The sequence below is a fragment of the Ciconia boyciana genome, chromosome 8 (assembly GCF_034638445.1).
Source record: "Ciconia boyciana chromosome 8, ASM3463844v1, whole genome shotgun sequence".
Lineage (NCBI taxonomy): Eukaryota > Metazoa > Chordata > Aves > Ciconiiformes > Ciconiidae > Ciconia > Ciconia boyciana.
The window spans coordinates 15,162,768-15,179,908 of NC_132941.1; the positions used below are offsets into that span (position 1 = coordinate 15,162,768).

General features: G+C 36.8%; 1 protein-coding gene across 1 annotated transcript in view; it reads left to right on the plus strand.

Moving 5' to 3' along the window:
• Window positions 1–17,141, plus strand: part of UNC13C (unc-13 homolog C) — a 187,269-nt gene that overhangs the window by 151,268 nt on the left and 18,860 nt on the right. Inside the window, exons 23-27 of the mRNA XM_072871143.1 lie at window positions 4,848–4,936; window positions 7,182–7,331; window positions 10,628–10,751; window positions 14,171–14,227; window positions 15,340–15,420. Coding sequence (XP_072727244.1) covers window positions 4,848–4,936; window positions 7,182–7,331; window positions 10,628–10,751; window positions 14,171–14,227; window positions 15,340–15,420 — 501 coding nt within the window. The remainder of the gene's footprint in view (window positions 1–4,847; window positions 4,937–7,181; window positions 7,332–10,627; window positions 10,752–14,170; window positions 14,228–15,339; window positions 15,421–17,141) is intronic.

Below are 17,141 nucleotides of genomic sequence, written 5' to 3' on the forward strand. Positions count from 1 at the left end.
CAGCCAAACATCTCAGAATGGGATTCACTGTACCTAGGTAGTCAAGTGGGGGTGGAGGAAGGATGATGTCTATCAGAGACAAAAAGAACCACTAAAGGAACAGATCTGATAAATACCTGTATCTTCTCTAGATGTACATGCAATATGTAAAACTATGTTCTGAACAGAAGTAACCAGGTGGTCCCATTAGGAAACTATAAGCAATTAGACCTGTGAAATTGGAGATAAATAGAATTCTGACTGAAGAGGTTCCCTTTAACTCATGCAAAAGTAATTTGCATCTCTGTAGTTTCCTGTAGAAACACTGCCAAATTTGCAGTTAACAAGATTATGTTCGTACTAGCACACATTAAATTACAGCATGGAATAGCTCAATCTAACACATTCTGTTGAAAGCAGCCAAATTCATCAGATCTTTAACTCTTTTCCAAGACTTGTATGTATAAAAAATTTTACAGCTTTAGACAGGCAGCATTTTGAAACAATGATGTTCAAATATTTTTTATTTCTTATTTTTTCAGCTGTTCAGCAAAAGTATTCTCTGCTCTTGTTTAGCATTCAGACAAAGTCAAACTTCTAATTATCTATTTAATAATCCTTAAATAAAAGATCTTATGAAGTGTGCCAACAAATTTATGAGTATGTTCTATTGTGGGTAAAAATTCACTCTTATTTAAGAAGATGGTAAAATAACAGAGATATTTATGAAGCTAAGAAAACCAAGCAAATTAAGAATTGGTAGAAAAATATTATTTACATGTTAGCAGGTTAATAACATTTCCACCACTGAAATAAGTTTGCTCTTTAAAAAAATCCAGATTTTGACACCTGAGCAACCTACCAATATATTTTAAGACTAGCCCACACATGCTGTGAACCGTAAATGGAACCCAAGAAGCTAAGGGATAAACAGTCTTTTCTCTCTTTCGATTCCTAAATTAGATATAGCACATTAATGTCACTCATCTTTTGTTTTTCCCCCAACAATAATCTGCTCAGTTAGGGCTTTTTTTCTTTTATTTTCCTGAAAAATTGTTCACACATGTTTTTTCTCCTTCTTCATCAAACTCTATGGAGCAGAGGAGACTTGAGGCAAAAAAGAAAAGTCCCCAATACTGTAGATACTTCATTTTCATATCGGTATATCCCTATATGACATCTTCTCAGATGCTGATCAGCATTGCTTTTTGCCTCACTTTCATCCTTTCCTTTGAAAAGCTTGATTTCAAAGTGGGGTAACATTAGGGCTAGGTTAGCCCTATAGCACATCATTTAAGCACATCTGGGTGTCTGAGATTTCTGCAGCTGAGCATGCTTGTATCTATTTAGTTAAACTGCTACTACTAGCAACTAGTATGAAGAATTACAGATTGCATTTACCTGAGTTGTTATACACTTCCCTTCCCATAATAACTCTGCACTATCCAGAAACAGATTGGCTCATGAAACAGAGATGGTTGTTTTTATCATTATTCCCTTGCTAGTAAGTAATCTCAGCCAAGTCAAGAATGCTGAGGACTTCTTCTCTTGGTCACTGGAAAGCCTTAGATAAATGAATTAATCTCTACATCACTGCTTTGCATCAGAGAAACTTACCTCCTTTACACAGTGGTTTTGAGAGCAATGTGTTACTGTCTCAAGCAGTGAGTGTTGTGATGCCAGCCTGCATAAGTCTTGCAGCTTGTGCACTTCATTAAGCCAAACCATTTGCACAGTACTATAGTGCATTTCCCACACAAATACTTTCCTGAGAATAAGCAAACCTGGTATAAAATGTGTTAGCAGCAGTTGTTCAAACCATTGCTGAAATATAGATCCTTCTAAAGCACAAACAAAATTCCTTTTTGAGCTTGTTGTTACAAAACTGTGATGTTTTTGTGCAGTGTAGTCACGTTGTGAACTACAGGCTTTTAGAATATTTAAGAGGGAGACAGCAGCTCTTCCTACTTCCACTGAATTTTTTTTTTCCAAATTATTTAGTTTTTTAAGTAAGGCATCAAAGCTGAACAGATTTTTCATATTAAAAAATCAGTGGATTAATTTATGCATAAAATATAAGATATACAGAAGATAATCCACAATAGTTAGTGTGTGTGATGTGCAGGGGTACCAAAAGCTGACTTACCTTATCTTCACTGCACAAGGCCATCCTAAAATGATCTTTACCAGTTGTGAAGTCCCCCCAGAACTTCATAGTATAGAACCATTCATAATAGGTCCCATTTTAGCTGTACCATATCAGAAGAAAAAGCTGGTCATGGCTGTGGTATATTTGGATGATGCCAGTCAAGGGCTGATGCCCCTCAGATTTGCCCTGGGAACTCACTAGCACATAGAGGGCACATGATAAAATAAATGAAAAGTGCACATTTTAGTCCCGGTGAGACACTCAAATTACCATATTTTCCAGTAGTTAAACCAAAATAACAATAGCATTTAAAAATCTTGCTAACATATTCTTAGTCATCACATCACTAGGTGCGTAGCACCTGGATGGTCAGCCCGCATACCTCTTTATACTCCACTCCTCCCTATGACACTGCATTAATAAGCATGAGCATGTGTATACACAAGGCTGGGTGTCCTGCCAGATGCCTCCAGCTGTGCACACACAAACTGGTTCATGCAATTTGTGAGCACAAAGCCCTCTAAAACATCTAGCACTTGCATGCACCTTTCTATAATGTGTGATATGTCCACAATGTGATATTAGTATTTAGTCCAATTTTGGCCAAACTAAGTCCAATTCCAGGTTAATTTAGGAAATATATTGTGTTTTCTGGTTATCACAACAACCTCTGATAGAAAGTAACTACGCTGGCCTTTCTAGTCCCAGTAACAAGATGATTCTCTAGCTTGTGCATGATCTGGTAAGAAATTTTGAGTCTTCTGCCTGCCTGGTATTTTTGTGCTTTCTCTGATGCGTACCATGTTTGGTGTGAATGCTTGTGTGTTCAGTATTTGTTAAACATTAATATTCTAGTGGTCTTAAATTTGTGGTCTGTATGTATCCCACCAAGGGAGGCAGTATGTGAAATGCATTTCCTGGAAAAATCTTTGCCTTTGTTAGTAAGCTCTATCTTTGTTAACTAATATAGACATTTCAGTAAAATTAGCTTTTTTATCCCTGCTTTTCATATGAAGGAAAACCACCACTTTAAGTGTATGAACTGTCAGAGTGTATCTGCCAGGGAAACTACTAAGACATGAAGTGGAGAAGCAACAGAACTTCTCTCAATGCAAAGTAATTAAAAACTAAATCAGTAAGTAGTCACAGTGTTAAAATATGAGCTTCTCAGATTAGAAGAGTGCTACACATCACTGAATATCTTCTAAGGGATGTATGGCGATTCACCTTGTCACCTATTTCAGATTTTTGTCAAAAACTGTAATGAAAATCTTGGATTTTCTATGCTTTTAAGCCACACATAACTTCTAAGGAGAGAAAGCATGGTCTAAGATTAGAACACAGTAGATCTTTGAGGGTGTTTCAGAGTTTGTTTTTTCTTTACTTTGCCTTAGAATTCCTGTGTAGTCTCATGTAAGTTATCCAATGTGCTGTGACACAGCTTCCCCTTGTCTCTAAAGTGTGATTAAAAGAGCTGACCTGCTGCACCATAGTACTCTGAAGCATCAGATAAAGAATAAGCACTAAACACTACTCATGCACTTGAAAGATGGGAAAATGCAAATAGAGACAGACCCGATTATGTATTCTAAACGCACAACTTCCTTTGAAATTGTCAGAAGATCTGTATCTCACCTTACTGCAGAACAGAGCCCAGAACTTGAGGATTATCATTGAAAGTCATTCCCTAACATTGTGATGCAGATAGCTGAAAGACCTGGAACATCAGCTATTAATTCACATTCAGCTGTTGATCCTGATGATCATAAATCATATCCCACAATGGAATGTAACTATTTTTCCTAAAAGCTAAAAGCTCAAGGAGACAAAAAGTCAATTTTTTTTTTTAATTTGGAAAAGAATGCATAGCAAATAAACAAGCTGCTGATCAATATCAAGAGTACCTTCTTGATTAAGTATCTGTGCATGGATCCCCATCCCTGTAAATGTAAAACTATGTTTCTCCCCCACATTCTTTTCTCCTATGTTTAGAAAACCTCTATCAGAGGTACAGGAGCTGTTCTCCCTGTGCATCAGAATGTGTTGCACTGTGCTTGAATTATGTATGTCTTAATGGCTTTTAGAAACAGAAGTACTGAAATTCAATAGATTCCCTTCCCTCATACTATATCAGTAGAAGCAGCATGGATAGTCTTCAAGCCATCTTTTCCAGTGCTGGCTGTTCTACTTTTACACTGCATTAATGGGAATATGGAAACATCTTCCATGCAAATCACAAAAAAAATCACCCATGGTGGTGAAATTAAAAGATGAAATAAAATAATTAATAAAAGAGTAATTAAAATTAAAACAAAAAAATTAAAAGATGAAAACATCTGCAGTATTATTAGCACAAACACTGCATTCTCATGCATCCTTCTCTTGGTATGCCGTGTGAATACCATTTGTCTGATAATGGTAATTCTGTTCTTGTGACCGCCAACACAATTTGCACCATCCCATAGAAAGCTGTTGTTTAATGGCACAGTTTTGATTTCTAACAATATAATTATTCACTATTATGATCAAATATTTTCCTTTAAATGGTAATTGGATTTTTAGGCCTACTAAAGCAATCCTGTGTTGTAACAGGTGTTTCCACATTTGGTTTTCCTTAGTGCAGTGTCTCATTGCATATAATTCCTAATTCATTGATTGTAATGGAAAACCCAAAAACATAATGTATAAGTAAAATATAACATTACTTATCTCTTTGCAGTTGGATCCTGAAGCTAGTGTTGTTCTAAAAGAACTTCAGGTGAAACTTAGCAATGTCTTGGATGAACTCAGCGTAACATATGCTACAAGGTAACAAACCTATTTTACTGCAAACCTTACAGAAATATTCCTGTTCAAAAATCTACCTCGTTGATTAAGTCTGGGTGGTTGGTTGGATGTCCTGAGGTACAGCTTGCTTCTGCCCTGATGAAGTGGTGTGCATTTGTGTGCGTGTATGTGTTTAGATTCTGAAACATATAGCAGTAACCTTACTGTAAAGAAAAGTGAAAATGGTCTGTGGGCATGAACGTGTTACAGAGGTGATGCTGATGACTTTTGTTCTGCTTTTTGGAAAACAAAAATTGCTGGTTTGTTCTTGCCTGATGCTGTGTTAAACTTTTCTCTCTGACCATGTTTATGTTACTTCTGAGACTGACAGCTTTCTCCAAGTGGCCTGCTTCAACCAGGGACGTCTGCCTATGTTTAGCCTGCTTCAAATGGTCACTGGGAGTGGCCTTCTTGGGTCATTTGCTTGCCTGTGGCTCTGCAAAAATTGTCTACTGAGCCTTACTCTCAAAATCTTTCATTAATCAGAGTGCACACTGCAGTCTTGAATGAGTATGGTGCTGTGCCAGCAGTGCCTGTGCTATAAGAAGCTGCAAGTTATTTTTGCTTCAAATTAGAAAGGAATCTAAGAAAGAGAGATTAGTGCTGTAGTGGTATTCATTAGGCAAAGTCTGTAGTTTCTTATTTAATCCACCCCTAACCATCTGGGTGGACAGTGTTCACTCTTTCTGAGTGTTCTTAGTTTGTCATATTGTCTTGCTTTATTTTGGCTCCCAGGCCCTGGTTCTCTGGTCATTGACAGTTCATGAATATTATTTCTTTCCAGGGCTTCTTTCTGAATAAGCCAACTAGGTTTCTGCAAAAGAAAACCCAGGAACAGCTCAATCTAGGGTATGCTCCAGATAGCTAGAACATTCCTCATGGGTCAGTTTATTGCTGGGGTTTGTGAAGTTAACAATGTTAGAAAGATGGCTAACGTCAAGAAAAGCCAATGTATTATTTTGGCTTTTATTGGAGGGACTGGTCCCAAGGATTTACATGAGCAGCTTCAATAGCAGCTTCATGTTGATTTTATCTAGGGCTCTGAAGTATGTAGGTAAGTACACATCCAAGTATTCTTGGAAACATTTCCAGTTTTTCCAGTGTTTTCACATGCAGAGTTGCATTCTCTCTCTATGATTAGCCATGTAGCTGCAAAAGCTGACTGCCTAATTATAATGTTTCTTTTATCTCATAGTAAATTCTCTTTCACTTTCCTTAAGTTAATCTTTGCCATTTATCCTTTCATATTAATAGGCCTGGTGTATTTATGGCCTCTGTTTTGCATTTCTGTTCATAAACTAATCCTAAACGAGTTCAATTCCTCATAAATCAATTCATAAACCAAATAACCAAGTGTGCAGAGCCTTATTCTGCCTCTGAACTGTTGACTCTGATTCAGTGCTGTTCTGCAGTGCTTAAATATATTGACTGAAGACTGTATCACATCAGTGACACTACAAGACTGTCAGACACTTTGCCCAACCAGATCGGTTAGGAAACAGAACAGTTTTCAGAAAAGCTGGACAAACACAACTTAAGGAGCAAGAATTTGTTCACACTCACCTTGAAGTGGAAAAGATTCCTTCCAGGAGGAAGAGTCTGACTACTTCTTAGTGGGGATGTTTGTGAAAGGATATTTTAAACAGTCCAAATGTTTTAGCTCTGCCTAGTTGCAAGGAAGTAAGCAAAGCTTCTGATGGCACTGACTCTGTGTGAAACCTGGGAAAAAGTTGAGCCAAACAGGGCAAAATGAGTAGAAGTTTTCTATTCGTCCTCAAGAAGAATATCAAAGCTTGTTTCATATTAACCATCAAGAGAAAAATAACTGATAGTCACCTGTTCCTGTTGTCCTTTCACACCAAAAATAAAATCTTGAGAAGTTGTTGCTAGCTGGTAGTCAATCGTACCCTAAACTACAGATTCTGATACATCTATTGCTTTCAGAAAATAATTACTTGGCACCCCTACAAGGGCATGAAAAGCATAATGACAGAACGGAAAGAAGGGGGAAAAAAATTAAAACAGTACATTAATTACTTATATGAGCTATAATCCTTAGGAAGTGGTATTTTCCATCTGTCACACCTGCAGTATCTTGCGTTTGTGAACCTTTCCATCATTGCAGAAAAGATTTAAATCTTGTTGAAGAATCTGATGCAAAATGATAAATGTTGTTTTCTATCCCATAATTCTTTCATTCTCTTTTTTTTTCCTTCCCATCCTGTAGTTTCCAATTTATTATTGAAGATTGTGTAAGACAAATGAGCAATGAACTGAATCAAATGAGAGGAAATGGGAATGCAGCAGCCAATAAGAACAGTGCGGCCATTGATGCCGAGATTGTGCTTCGGCCTCTCATGGATTTCCTGGACAAAACGTAAGTGTGGCAGACTGGTTTGTGCGGCAGATTAGGAACTGGATGCTATAGTCGGGCAGACTTGGTTTTACCCTGAAGCATCATTAATACCTAGAAACACTCTGTAGTATTTTTAATATTTGTAGTATTCACACGTGTGCAGAATACTATGCTTAACCTGTTTACTTATACTAAGCAATTTCTACGTAAGCTACATATTTGCCTTCTATTTCTTGTCATGTTTTGAGCCATTACAAAGGAGCTCGTGTACGGTCTCTCCTCCACGAGCTGTGGTATAAAGAAGATTGTACTGAACAAAAGTAAATTCCCTATACTGAAATTGTCTGGCATTTGTGCTAGGCTAGGACTCAGTGTCCCCCTGCTTATTTAATATGCACTTCTGTGTCCCCAAAAACCCAGTCACCATTTGAAGATTTACAGAGCAGCTTGATTTTTTTTCAGTTGGTAAAAAGCTAAATTTTGAAATAGTCCTGAAAACTCACTCTGGGCCCTGAAAGTAAGGGTATCTTGTCTTACCATCATTCAGCAGTGACAGGATCAGCTGTTCTGAAAGAACATGTGTAGCACCTCACTGTCCTTGGTCATGTCATTACTGGTACTTGTGAAACACCAGTGGCCTTTTACTGGAAGTGACTGTGAGAACAAGCAGCGTGACACTGATCCCACGCTTCAGGTCTCCAGTTACACATACATGAGTTACATACCCTTCACCTTTTGATTCCTTATGCATTTCTCCTAGCCAGACATTTTCAAAGTGAAGGTGGAAAAGGTGTGCTGAGGGAGAATCTTGCTTGAAGCAGAACAAGAAGCATAACCAGGAGGAAGTGACTGGGCAGGACTGGGGTTAAGGCTGGAGCTGTGTTGAGAAGATACGAGGAAGGGACTGAGCCGGGCAGAGGGCAGACTCTGGAAGACTGTGGCTTCCAGAAGCCATTATGTTTGATGCAGAGCCCTTTGCATCAAACAAAGGGCTCTGCAAATAAAGCAGGCATTGTTTGCAGGATGCCTGCTATGCCTGTCTTGCAAAGCCCCTGTCTGGAGAGTTTAAGAGGCAGCAGAATAGGTTCAGTTTTCCCAGCATCCCCTGGGGTCTGTTTCCTCCCAGCTCTGCCCTCTTTCTTACCCCTGGACAAACGTTTTCAGCCCTGACCTACCCCCCCAGATTCTTTCCCCATGAAACAGAACATACTCTGGGGATTCCCGAGGAGCCTTTCTTTGTCTTCTGCATTGTAAAGTTGTACAAATCATATTACTCCACGCTTCACTGTATGATTAGCTGGTGTTACTGGTGGCGGCCTGCAGTCCCAAATGAAACTTCTTCAGAGTCATGGATCCCCGTGAATGTTTGTTTTTATGCTTTTGACAAAATGCTGTGCATCTATGATCAGTAAGACACTATTCTGAAGTTAGTGACTGGGGGTGCAGGATACTTCTCTGTGCTTCTGATGTTGGGACTAGTAAGACCCAAGTCAAAGGCTCATTTAAAGAATTGATTTATAACTGTCTTTTCTTTCTCCAGGCCATTACTTCACATTCTTATTGCATCTAAAAACGGGACTGATGGGCTTGCTATCTGAGAAACACGACTAGAATCACAGCTCCCAACTGTACATATGCATAGCCAAAGTCTAAAAGTCATTGGCATAAATGGTGGGGACAGGAATTGAAGGAGCTTTTGGTTTTTCTTTGGGGGTTTAATTTTTCCAGGCTTCATTTTTGAAGGCTTTGGTGATTACATGAATTTCAATGACAGCTGGCAATGGGCAAGTGCTTATTTAGTGTACTTGATAAGATCTGACTATTTTTGCAACACTGTTGAGTGCAGTGCCTGGATTCCTAGCCTGGAAAAAAATTTTAGTTGCTTTATCTGTATGTCAGCCCTTTATTTTTAGCAATCTACCTAGTCCTATGTGTTCAGTTACAAGAGGGGTATGTGTTGCTTTCAAGCAGGATGGTTTTAAATTTGAATTATCTTTGAGTTAAGGCATTTACTCCTATCCCAAGTCTTGAATAAAAGCCAAAAGTGTTTATACACTTACAAGTGCTATCCTAAGCTCATTGTTTAAAAAAAATGGGTAAGCTGACTTTTGCCTATCATCAGGTTCGATTCCAAATTTCCATTTCTCAAAGCCGCCTTCATAGCTTCTTTGAGATTTAATTGAATAATGACATAATGGAAACAAAAATGGGTTTTAAATTACTGTCAGAATAGAAAATATTCCTCACCACAGGAATGTTAAATGGAATTTTAGCAGATCCTAAACCCATGCACAGAAAATAAAAATGTGAAATTGAAAAAAACAAACAAAAAACCCCACTGCTAGGGAATATCACCTTTCTTACAAATACGTATTTATAACAGGATTATAAACATGTCATATTAATATGGTTTGGGTTTTAGCTATTTCTTAATTATGCTTTTATTTATGTGCTTACTAAGAGTAGTAAGGGATGCTAGAAATACGAATTGGCATATTTATGATGTGATATGTATAATGAGTTTACAATAATCTTTTTTTACATTAATAGATTAGACATAACTCTGTAAAATTCCCCACATATACATTTGTGTGATATTATTTTGAAATATTTTTTCCTGTGCCTGAAAACTGCAGCACTTTATTTGTGATGCTGCTTATTCATGACGATACATGCAAGATGGTTTATGAATATACTCTTAAATAAAGAAAAAAAAAATCCAAGTGTATAGATTCTCCAAAAAATTTAATTTTACTGTTAGTAATATAGTGTGATTGCACAGATATGCCAGTATATAGAAATAAATGCAAATGGTAGCCCTGAATTTGCATTAACTATCAACACCTAGTTCTACATCACAGTAGAAATACAAGACAACAAGGGAGACTTTTTTTTTTTACTTTTAAGACATAAACGAAACTTTACCAAAAGTTAAAAAAAAAGTTGTGCAAAACTTTACCACAAGTTACCAAAACATACCAAAACCTTAATTTAGGGGCTTGGGAGTGCTAAATTGTATCATCCATCAAAATTTATAACTCATCATCATTTTGCATTTTTGATAAATATTATGTCAGTAATGTATTAAGCAATAAATTAGATAGTGGAGATTTACATGATTTTATAATCTGCAAGTCTGGTTTTTTTACCAAAAATATTTACTGATAATATTGCAAAATAACTAAGCCATTGAGAAAGCCCTATCAGCAGAGAAAAGCTAACCCATAATGGCCATTAATCTGAGCATATAGTGATACAGCACCTCTGAAGTCTTAATGCTAGTTTTGGAGACTGGTTTGTGTTTTGTTTTATTCCAGCTTAAGTGTCTCTGCAAAAATCTGTGAGAAGACAGTTCTGAAACGGGTTTTAAAAGAGCTATGGAAGTTAGTCTTGAACAAAATAGAAAAACAAATCGTGCTTCCACCACTGACGGACCAAACCGTAAGTGTCCCAGCAGTAGTTCACACATGTTATAAAGGATTGTAATAATGTGCTTAATCAGGTGTTTGCCAAGGGGTCTGATACTATCCTTTTCTGTACCTTGACCAGAAGGAATAATATATTGACCGTATGCAGTGTGTTGCTGTCTAGTGTTTCAAAGTAGCGTAGCTAGGTTGCTCTTCTGTAGCCAGTGAGGAAGACCTTGCTCTTTGGTATATTGCCTGCCCCAACTCAGAGCAGTTTTTATGAATGCAGTATAAAAGAAGCTGAATCAGTGACAGTAATTCAGTAACACCAAGAGTGTTCCTTGCCCTTCCCAGTTGCACCAGGGATTCAATCGCTTCCATTTCTGCAGCTCCCAGAAAGCCGGGAATGCTCCATCCCATTCTCCATTCCTGCCTGCTGTGCCATTCCTCATCTTGAGGCAGCACTTAACATCAGAAAGCTTAAGCCAAGTTTAGCTCTAAAGTTTTGGGGTATTTTAATAGCAGACTTGATGGGAGGTCCTCTTTGGGCAGGACTGCATTTACAGCCTGAAAAGAAGAGGGAAAGAAACTATGAGTTAATACAGAAAGTAGTGCTGCTACACGCAAGACCAGGGTGGGTGATGGCCTGACATGAACCCTGAGTGGTGACAGAGCTGAGGGCACCGGTAAAATCTGATTCTGTCTAAGGATGAAAGAAAAAGGGCCTGGCTTGGAGTGCCTTTTTTTAATTGCTTTTTGCTTTTTTGAGGGGCTGGGGTAACATAACTGTTCATTCTTCTCATTTTCAATCATGTCTAGAATAAATTAACCATCTTTACGACAAGCTAATCATGACATTGCCATAGTGTGCCTTTGGGCAACTTTACTGTATACCTCCTGTGATATCAGTTAAACTGCTAAAAATCTATTGGTCAGTATCCATATGTTAAAGACATACCATTAACTCATATTATAATATGTTGAAGATACATGAAAGAATATTGCTGGAGAGGCAAGAGGAAATCTAATAGAACATGTACGAATGGTTTTAAGGTAGTCATGAGCTACCTGAGCTATTAAAAATTCTAGACTAGAGCTAATCACAAGATCATAGCCAGGACTCCATTCACTGAATTTGTTCATATTTACTATAATCCTCTTGTTTACTATGCATAATTAGAAACAGCCTCTCTTTCAATGAGTGACTGTCAAATTTATATTTCTGAGATTTTTAATTTGCTTTTCAAACATTTTGGTGCAAATTTTATCTGCAAATACATAGGCAGCATTTAAATTGGGTAACTGCATTTCCCATCAGGCGTTAGGAGCATTTATTAGCTTTATGCAGGATCAGTTGTTACACTCCGAATCATAGAACAGCATGGTTCAGAGTTAAGGGGGGTTTCTGTTACTTTTCTAAATTGGTTGCCAAGAATACAGAACTACCTATCAAAGACTTAGTAAGCCCACTTGGACAATAGCACAATATGTTTCAGTTAGTTAGAATAGTAAAACATTTGTTGAAATATTTCCCCCCAAGAGTTTGAATGTAGACCTTGATTTAAAAAATAATAAAAAGATCTTAGTCTTTCAACCATAGTGAAAATAACCTTTGACCACCAACTGAACACAGATTTCAGTTCATCTGCCTGAATCTGCAAGCACCTCTGCTGTCCTTACTGATGCTCAGAAATCACACCAAGCAATAAGCTGTGACACTGATGTTCTAGCCCATTTCAAAAAAGCTTATTCCAGTCATTAATTTAGCAAGTTGATACTTCATTAAGCTATGGGTGTATATCTGGAATGCAGAACTTCCGCATTTCAGGCAGACCACAGAAAGGGTGGTGAAGAAGCAGAGACACGGAGCCCTCCTCCCCCCACCCAGAATGAAGAGTCTTCTGGATGGACATTAGATTAGTTAGTGGCCAAAGGTAAGAAGGCTTCTGTTTATCAGCCAGTTACTAATCAAAGGTAGAGACTGTGCCTATCATTCAAGACTCTTTAAGATCATTTTAAATGGTGACAGCTTGGATTTCCCCAAGTGCTTTGCCCCCATTCTTCGTAAAACTGAAACAACCCTTACTTCTCCACACACACTTAAGAAACATGAGCCTCTGACTAGAAATTGTCTGCAGCACATTTTTTTCCAAATTTAGCTCAACATTTGTATAGTAGAAGATACAATATCTTAAATATATAGTCTGTAATGAATAAGGAATGTGAAAAATAGGTACATAGATTACTGGATTAGGCTTTCAGAGTGCTTGCAGCATCACATGTGTATGCTACACGTCACCAGCTGTTGGTTTTTACAAGTGGTAGCCTCTACATAAGGTGTCCTAGTTGGCAGGCATGGTGAAAGGTGTATAGCTAGTTGCATTTATTTTGCTACTTCTAATTACTTTTGAACACACAATTAAACAAAATCAATTAAAAGTAGGGTACTGTAAGAGAGATGTTTCCCTTTTGTAGCCATCAATATTACTTTCTCTCTGAGGGTGAGAGGCACAGACATTTGGAAGCAGGGTTTATTTTTTTAATTTTCATATTTATCTTACCATTCTCACTACTAATAAATAATGAAAATTTAAGCTGCAGTTCTATATTACATGTTTTGCAATTGAACCATACAGAAGCAAAATTATTTCTGGAAACTGAAACCTTTTGGAACAGAAAGACTAATGAAAAATTGTTCTGTATTGTGCTATGTAAGTTGGACTGACTTTTTTTTTTTTTCTCCTGAAATCCAGACATTCAGAACTATGGCTTGCTGAACTGCCAAGTAACTGCACTAGGAATTACATTTCTTGGAGTAATTATGATAAAAAATGTGAGCATAGACTTATAGTAGGATTCTGTTTGTCCCAGACAAACATGTAGGCATTGGCCTTTGGTATCATGCCAGGATTTGTCTATTGTAAAATATTGGTTTAACTTCATAACACTTTGGTATCTTTTCTTAAAAAAGCTTTGGCTTTGGCTTAACAGTACGCTGTTATGCTGTGTGTTACTCAACTGTAGACAGTTAAGCTTTTTCAGGTTCCTCAGGACTGCTCGCTTCACATTATGATTATTATTTATATTAGCACAGCACCTGAGAGCTATGGTTATGGACAAATATCTCATTGACACACTGTATAAGAACAATCCCAGCCTTAGCCTGAAAATATTAAATACAAAATGAGATACACAGGAGCACAGGAAACCACTATCAACAGAATACGCAATATTTGTATCAAGTATAGGATACTAGAGGGAATCATGCTGCAGGCATTCAACTACTTGGCCTTATCAACTGAATGAAAATATCTCATGTGTAATTGAAATTTTCATCTCGCTTTGCAAAACAGTGACTTTGGCTAATGTCCTAGCAGAAAATAAGATCGTGTTGACATAAAAAGCAAACACACTGTAGTGAGTCTGTTTCCTGAATTTTCAATGTGATTACAGGGGCCCCAGATGATATTCAGTGCAGCCAAAGATCTTGGACAACTGTCAAAACTCAAGGTAATGGAGCCAAATGAAGCTATGAATGGCTTGCTCTAATGAAAAAAAATAGATGAAATATTAGTGACTGTGAGGCCAAGCCTCATGTCTCATTCTTGTGATTATTTACTATAATAAGATTGAATATGGCAGTAACTATTCATAGGTGAGTAATGATTTTACAGTCTCATCAAAACCAAATTAAGAAGAAAAGACTGTATGCTTATATGGTAAAGTGATCAATATATGGGACAAGAAGATGTCATTCCCATATTGCACAGCTAAGCCTTATAAGCATTAAACATCACCAAAAAAAAAAAAATTATGAGATCTTTGTGTCCCCTTCTAGAACCAGTTCTGAAAAAACTCTAAGGTGGGAATACTAGTAATTTTTTTCTGCGTATTATTTATGGTGTGCATTGAAACATAGCATGTACTTCTAGAATAAAGTCATCAGCACTACATTACTGAAGTCCGTAATACACTTGATGGGGAGCTTAGGCATTTGATACTGATGTCAGTTGTTTGCCAATCAATTTTGCCATTAGGATTTCAGATTTGGGCAGAAATGTGGTAATTCATGCTTCTACAAATAATTGCTCAGTTTGCTAGAGGAGTTAAAATGTTGCCCAAGTAAATCACAGGATGCTTATTTTAGACAAAGATTTCACAGGTGTATAGTCACTTTATGACTCTATTTAACTTATGTTCTAATAGGAAACCCTTTTTTAAAAAACATGGGGTATTAACAAACATTAGTTAAACTATCAGGTTCATTAATAAAATGAATTCTTTCAGTATCTAATATAATTATTTAAACTTAAAATTTAACCTTTTCCCTGCCCCCCAGAACAGAGAAATAATACATTCTAGGAAAAGAAATAAAGCTACACAGATGCTCAGTATTAAACATAGGTTCTTTTTCCCTACAATCTATGTTTTCAAGAAACAACATGATTGCTCTAGGTTATAATTTGTTGTAAAAGAAGTCTGAAGCTGAATTAATCCCTATTAATCATAAGGGCTTGGGGGGCATTTGGCGGTTTTGTTTGTTTATTTGTTTTTCCAATAATAGACAGGCCACAATACTGTCTCTCTTTCAAAATCATCTGCAGTCTTAACTTGCTTTGCAGGACCATGTGATTAGAGAGGAAGCCAGAAGCCTGACCCTGAGGCAGTGTGCAATAATGGAAGTAGCACTAGCTACTATAAAGGTACAGCTTTATGTCTTTTTCTGTTCTGTGCTGGAATGACTAAGAACATGATTGACATAAACAACAGATTCTAATATAGAATGGTCCCTTAGAATCATAAAGATCCCTTTAATATGTCAAGAACCATTTGATCCTAAACTCCTTGTATTGACTCGAAAGCAAATGTCTAATAGTCTGCTTGCAGAAAAGTTAGAAAAATTATTCTACCAGTTGCAGACAGAACACATTCTGTTAAAGGAATTGGTGGCCAAAGCTTATCTGATTCTTCTGTTCCTTTACAGGTTAGAGTTAGTGCAGCTGAAGCAGCTGGCCTAAATCCTTATTATGTTGCAGCATAGCCTCTTTTTCTCCCACAAAGGAGACACTGAGCCTGAAAAGTGTGGTTATTCCTAGCTGCACTTTCCTGCAAACATGTATGACACGTTTTTTATAGCACACCAGAAAACAAGGCTTTTAATGCATTACTGTGCACTATTTTAAATTCAACATCCAGTTGAATGTATCAGCTTTTTACAGTTTGGAATTCACCACCTAAATTACTGTCACTCCTAAATAATTTGATTTAATTTAAAGATGCCATTTAATTATTCTACACATTGGTCCCTTTTCAGTGAAAACAAAAAATCATATTCATCACACACCTGTTAAAAACACTTCTGAATAAATTCATTTTTATGCATTACCAACATCTTGTTGATGCAGGTGTTTGTAATGCCTAAAACTACTTCAGAAAAATCTTAGCATTGCAGTCATTAGATTTTTAAAGGAGCCATATTAGAGACAATCTATCCAACCTTACCTGGTGCTAATCTCATTACTAGAAATACAAATCAATTTATTGATAATTGATAAAGTAACTCTAGGATTTGGCCTCTCTGGAAGGATGAAAAGATCAGGCCATAGACCAGATGAAATATTCTGAAAACTTTGTTTTCACTTCCACTCATTTTATGGTTATTGCATTATGCTCCTAAATGTAAAAGTAAAGAGATTAACAAAGTCCTTTTTTTCTTGTTTGTTTTTTTTTTTGATAAAAAACTAGAGACTTTCATACAGTCTTCACAGACTGGGTTTCTGAAGTCAAAAGAAACCATTAAGGAATATTATTTAACGTACTTATCAGTCTTTTTCACATTGGTGTGGATCTTCACTTGGGGTAATTAACTTGTAATAATCAGTTTATAGAATAACAGCATATTTTCATGTCTGCTGCTGAAGGGACAGCACATCAGGAAGGTAAGGAGGCAGCTACTTAAGTATAAAATAGAAGATATAAATAAGAGAACATATTCATGATCAAGTCTTGTGCAACAAAATAGTGTCTCAAAAGACAAGAAAGAAGTATCAGAGAGGGCTCCCAACTGCCATCTTTTGTATTTGCAGTGGAATTGGCATTTCTTTCAGAAATAAAAATAATATTTGGGGATTACTGATATTGTGGAAACAGAAATGGAACAAAATGCTGAAGTACTGTGTGGTCCCAAATTAAGCCCTGTGGAGTCCTCAGTTTAGTATGTGACTCTAATTATTTTCCTTTCAAAGCATTTGTTCTAAATAAATAAAAGTTGGCAAAAATGTAAACTGTAACCTTGCCTGAATTTCCAGTGCTTAAACTCTTAAGAATCATAGATAGATATTAATAATTTTACTAAACAAAAGTCTAAAATTGGAGGGAAAAAGTTAGAAATAGGGAAAATCCTCTATTAATTCAGATTCTTATC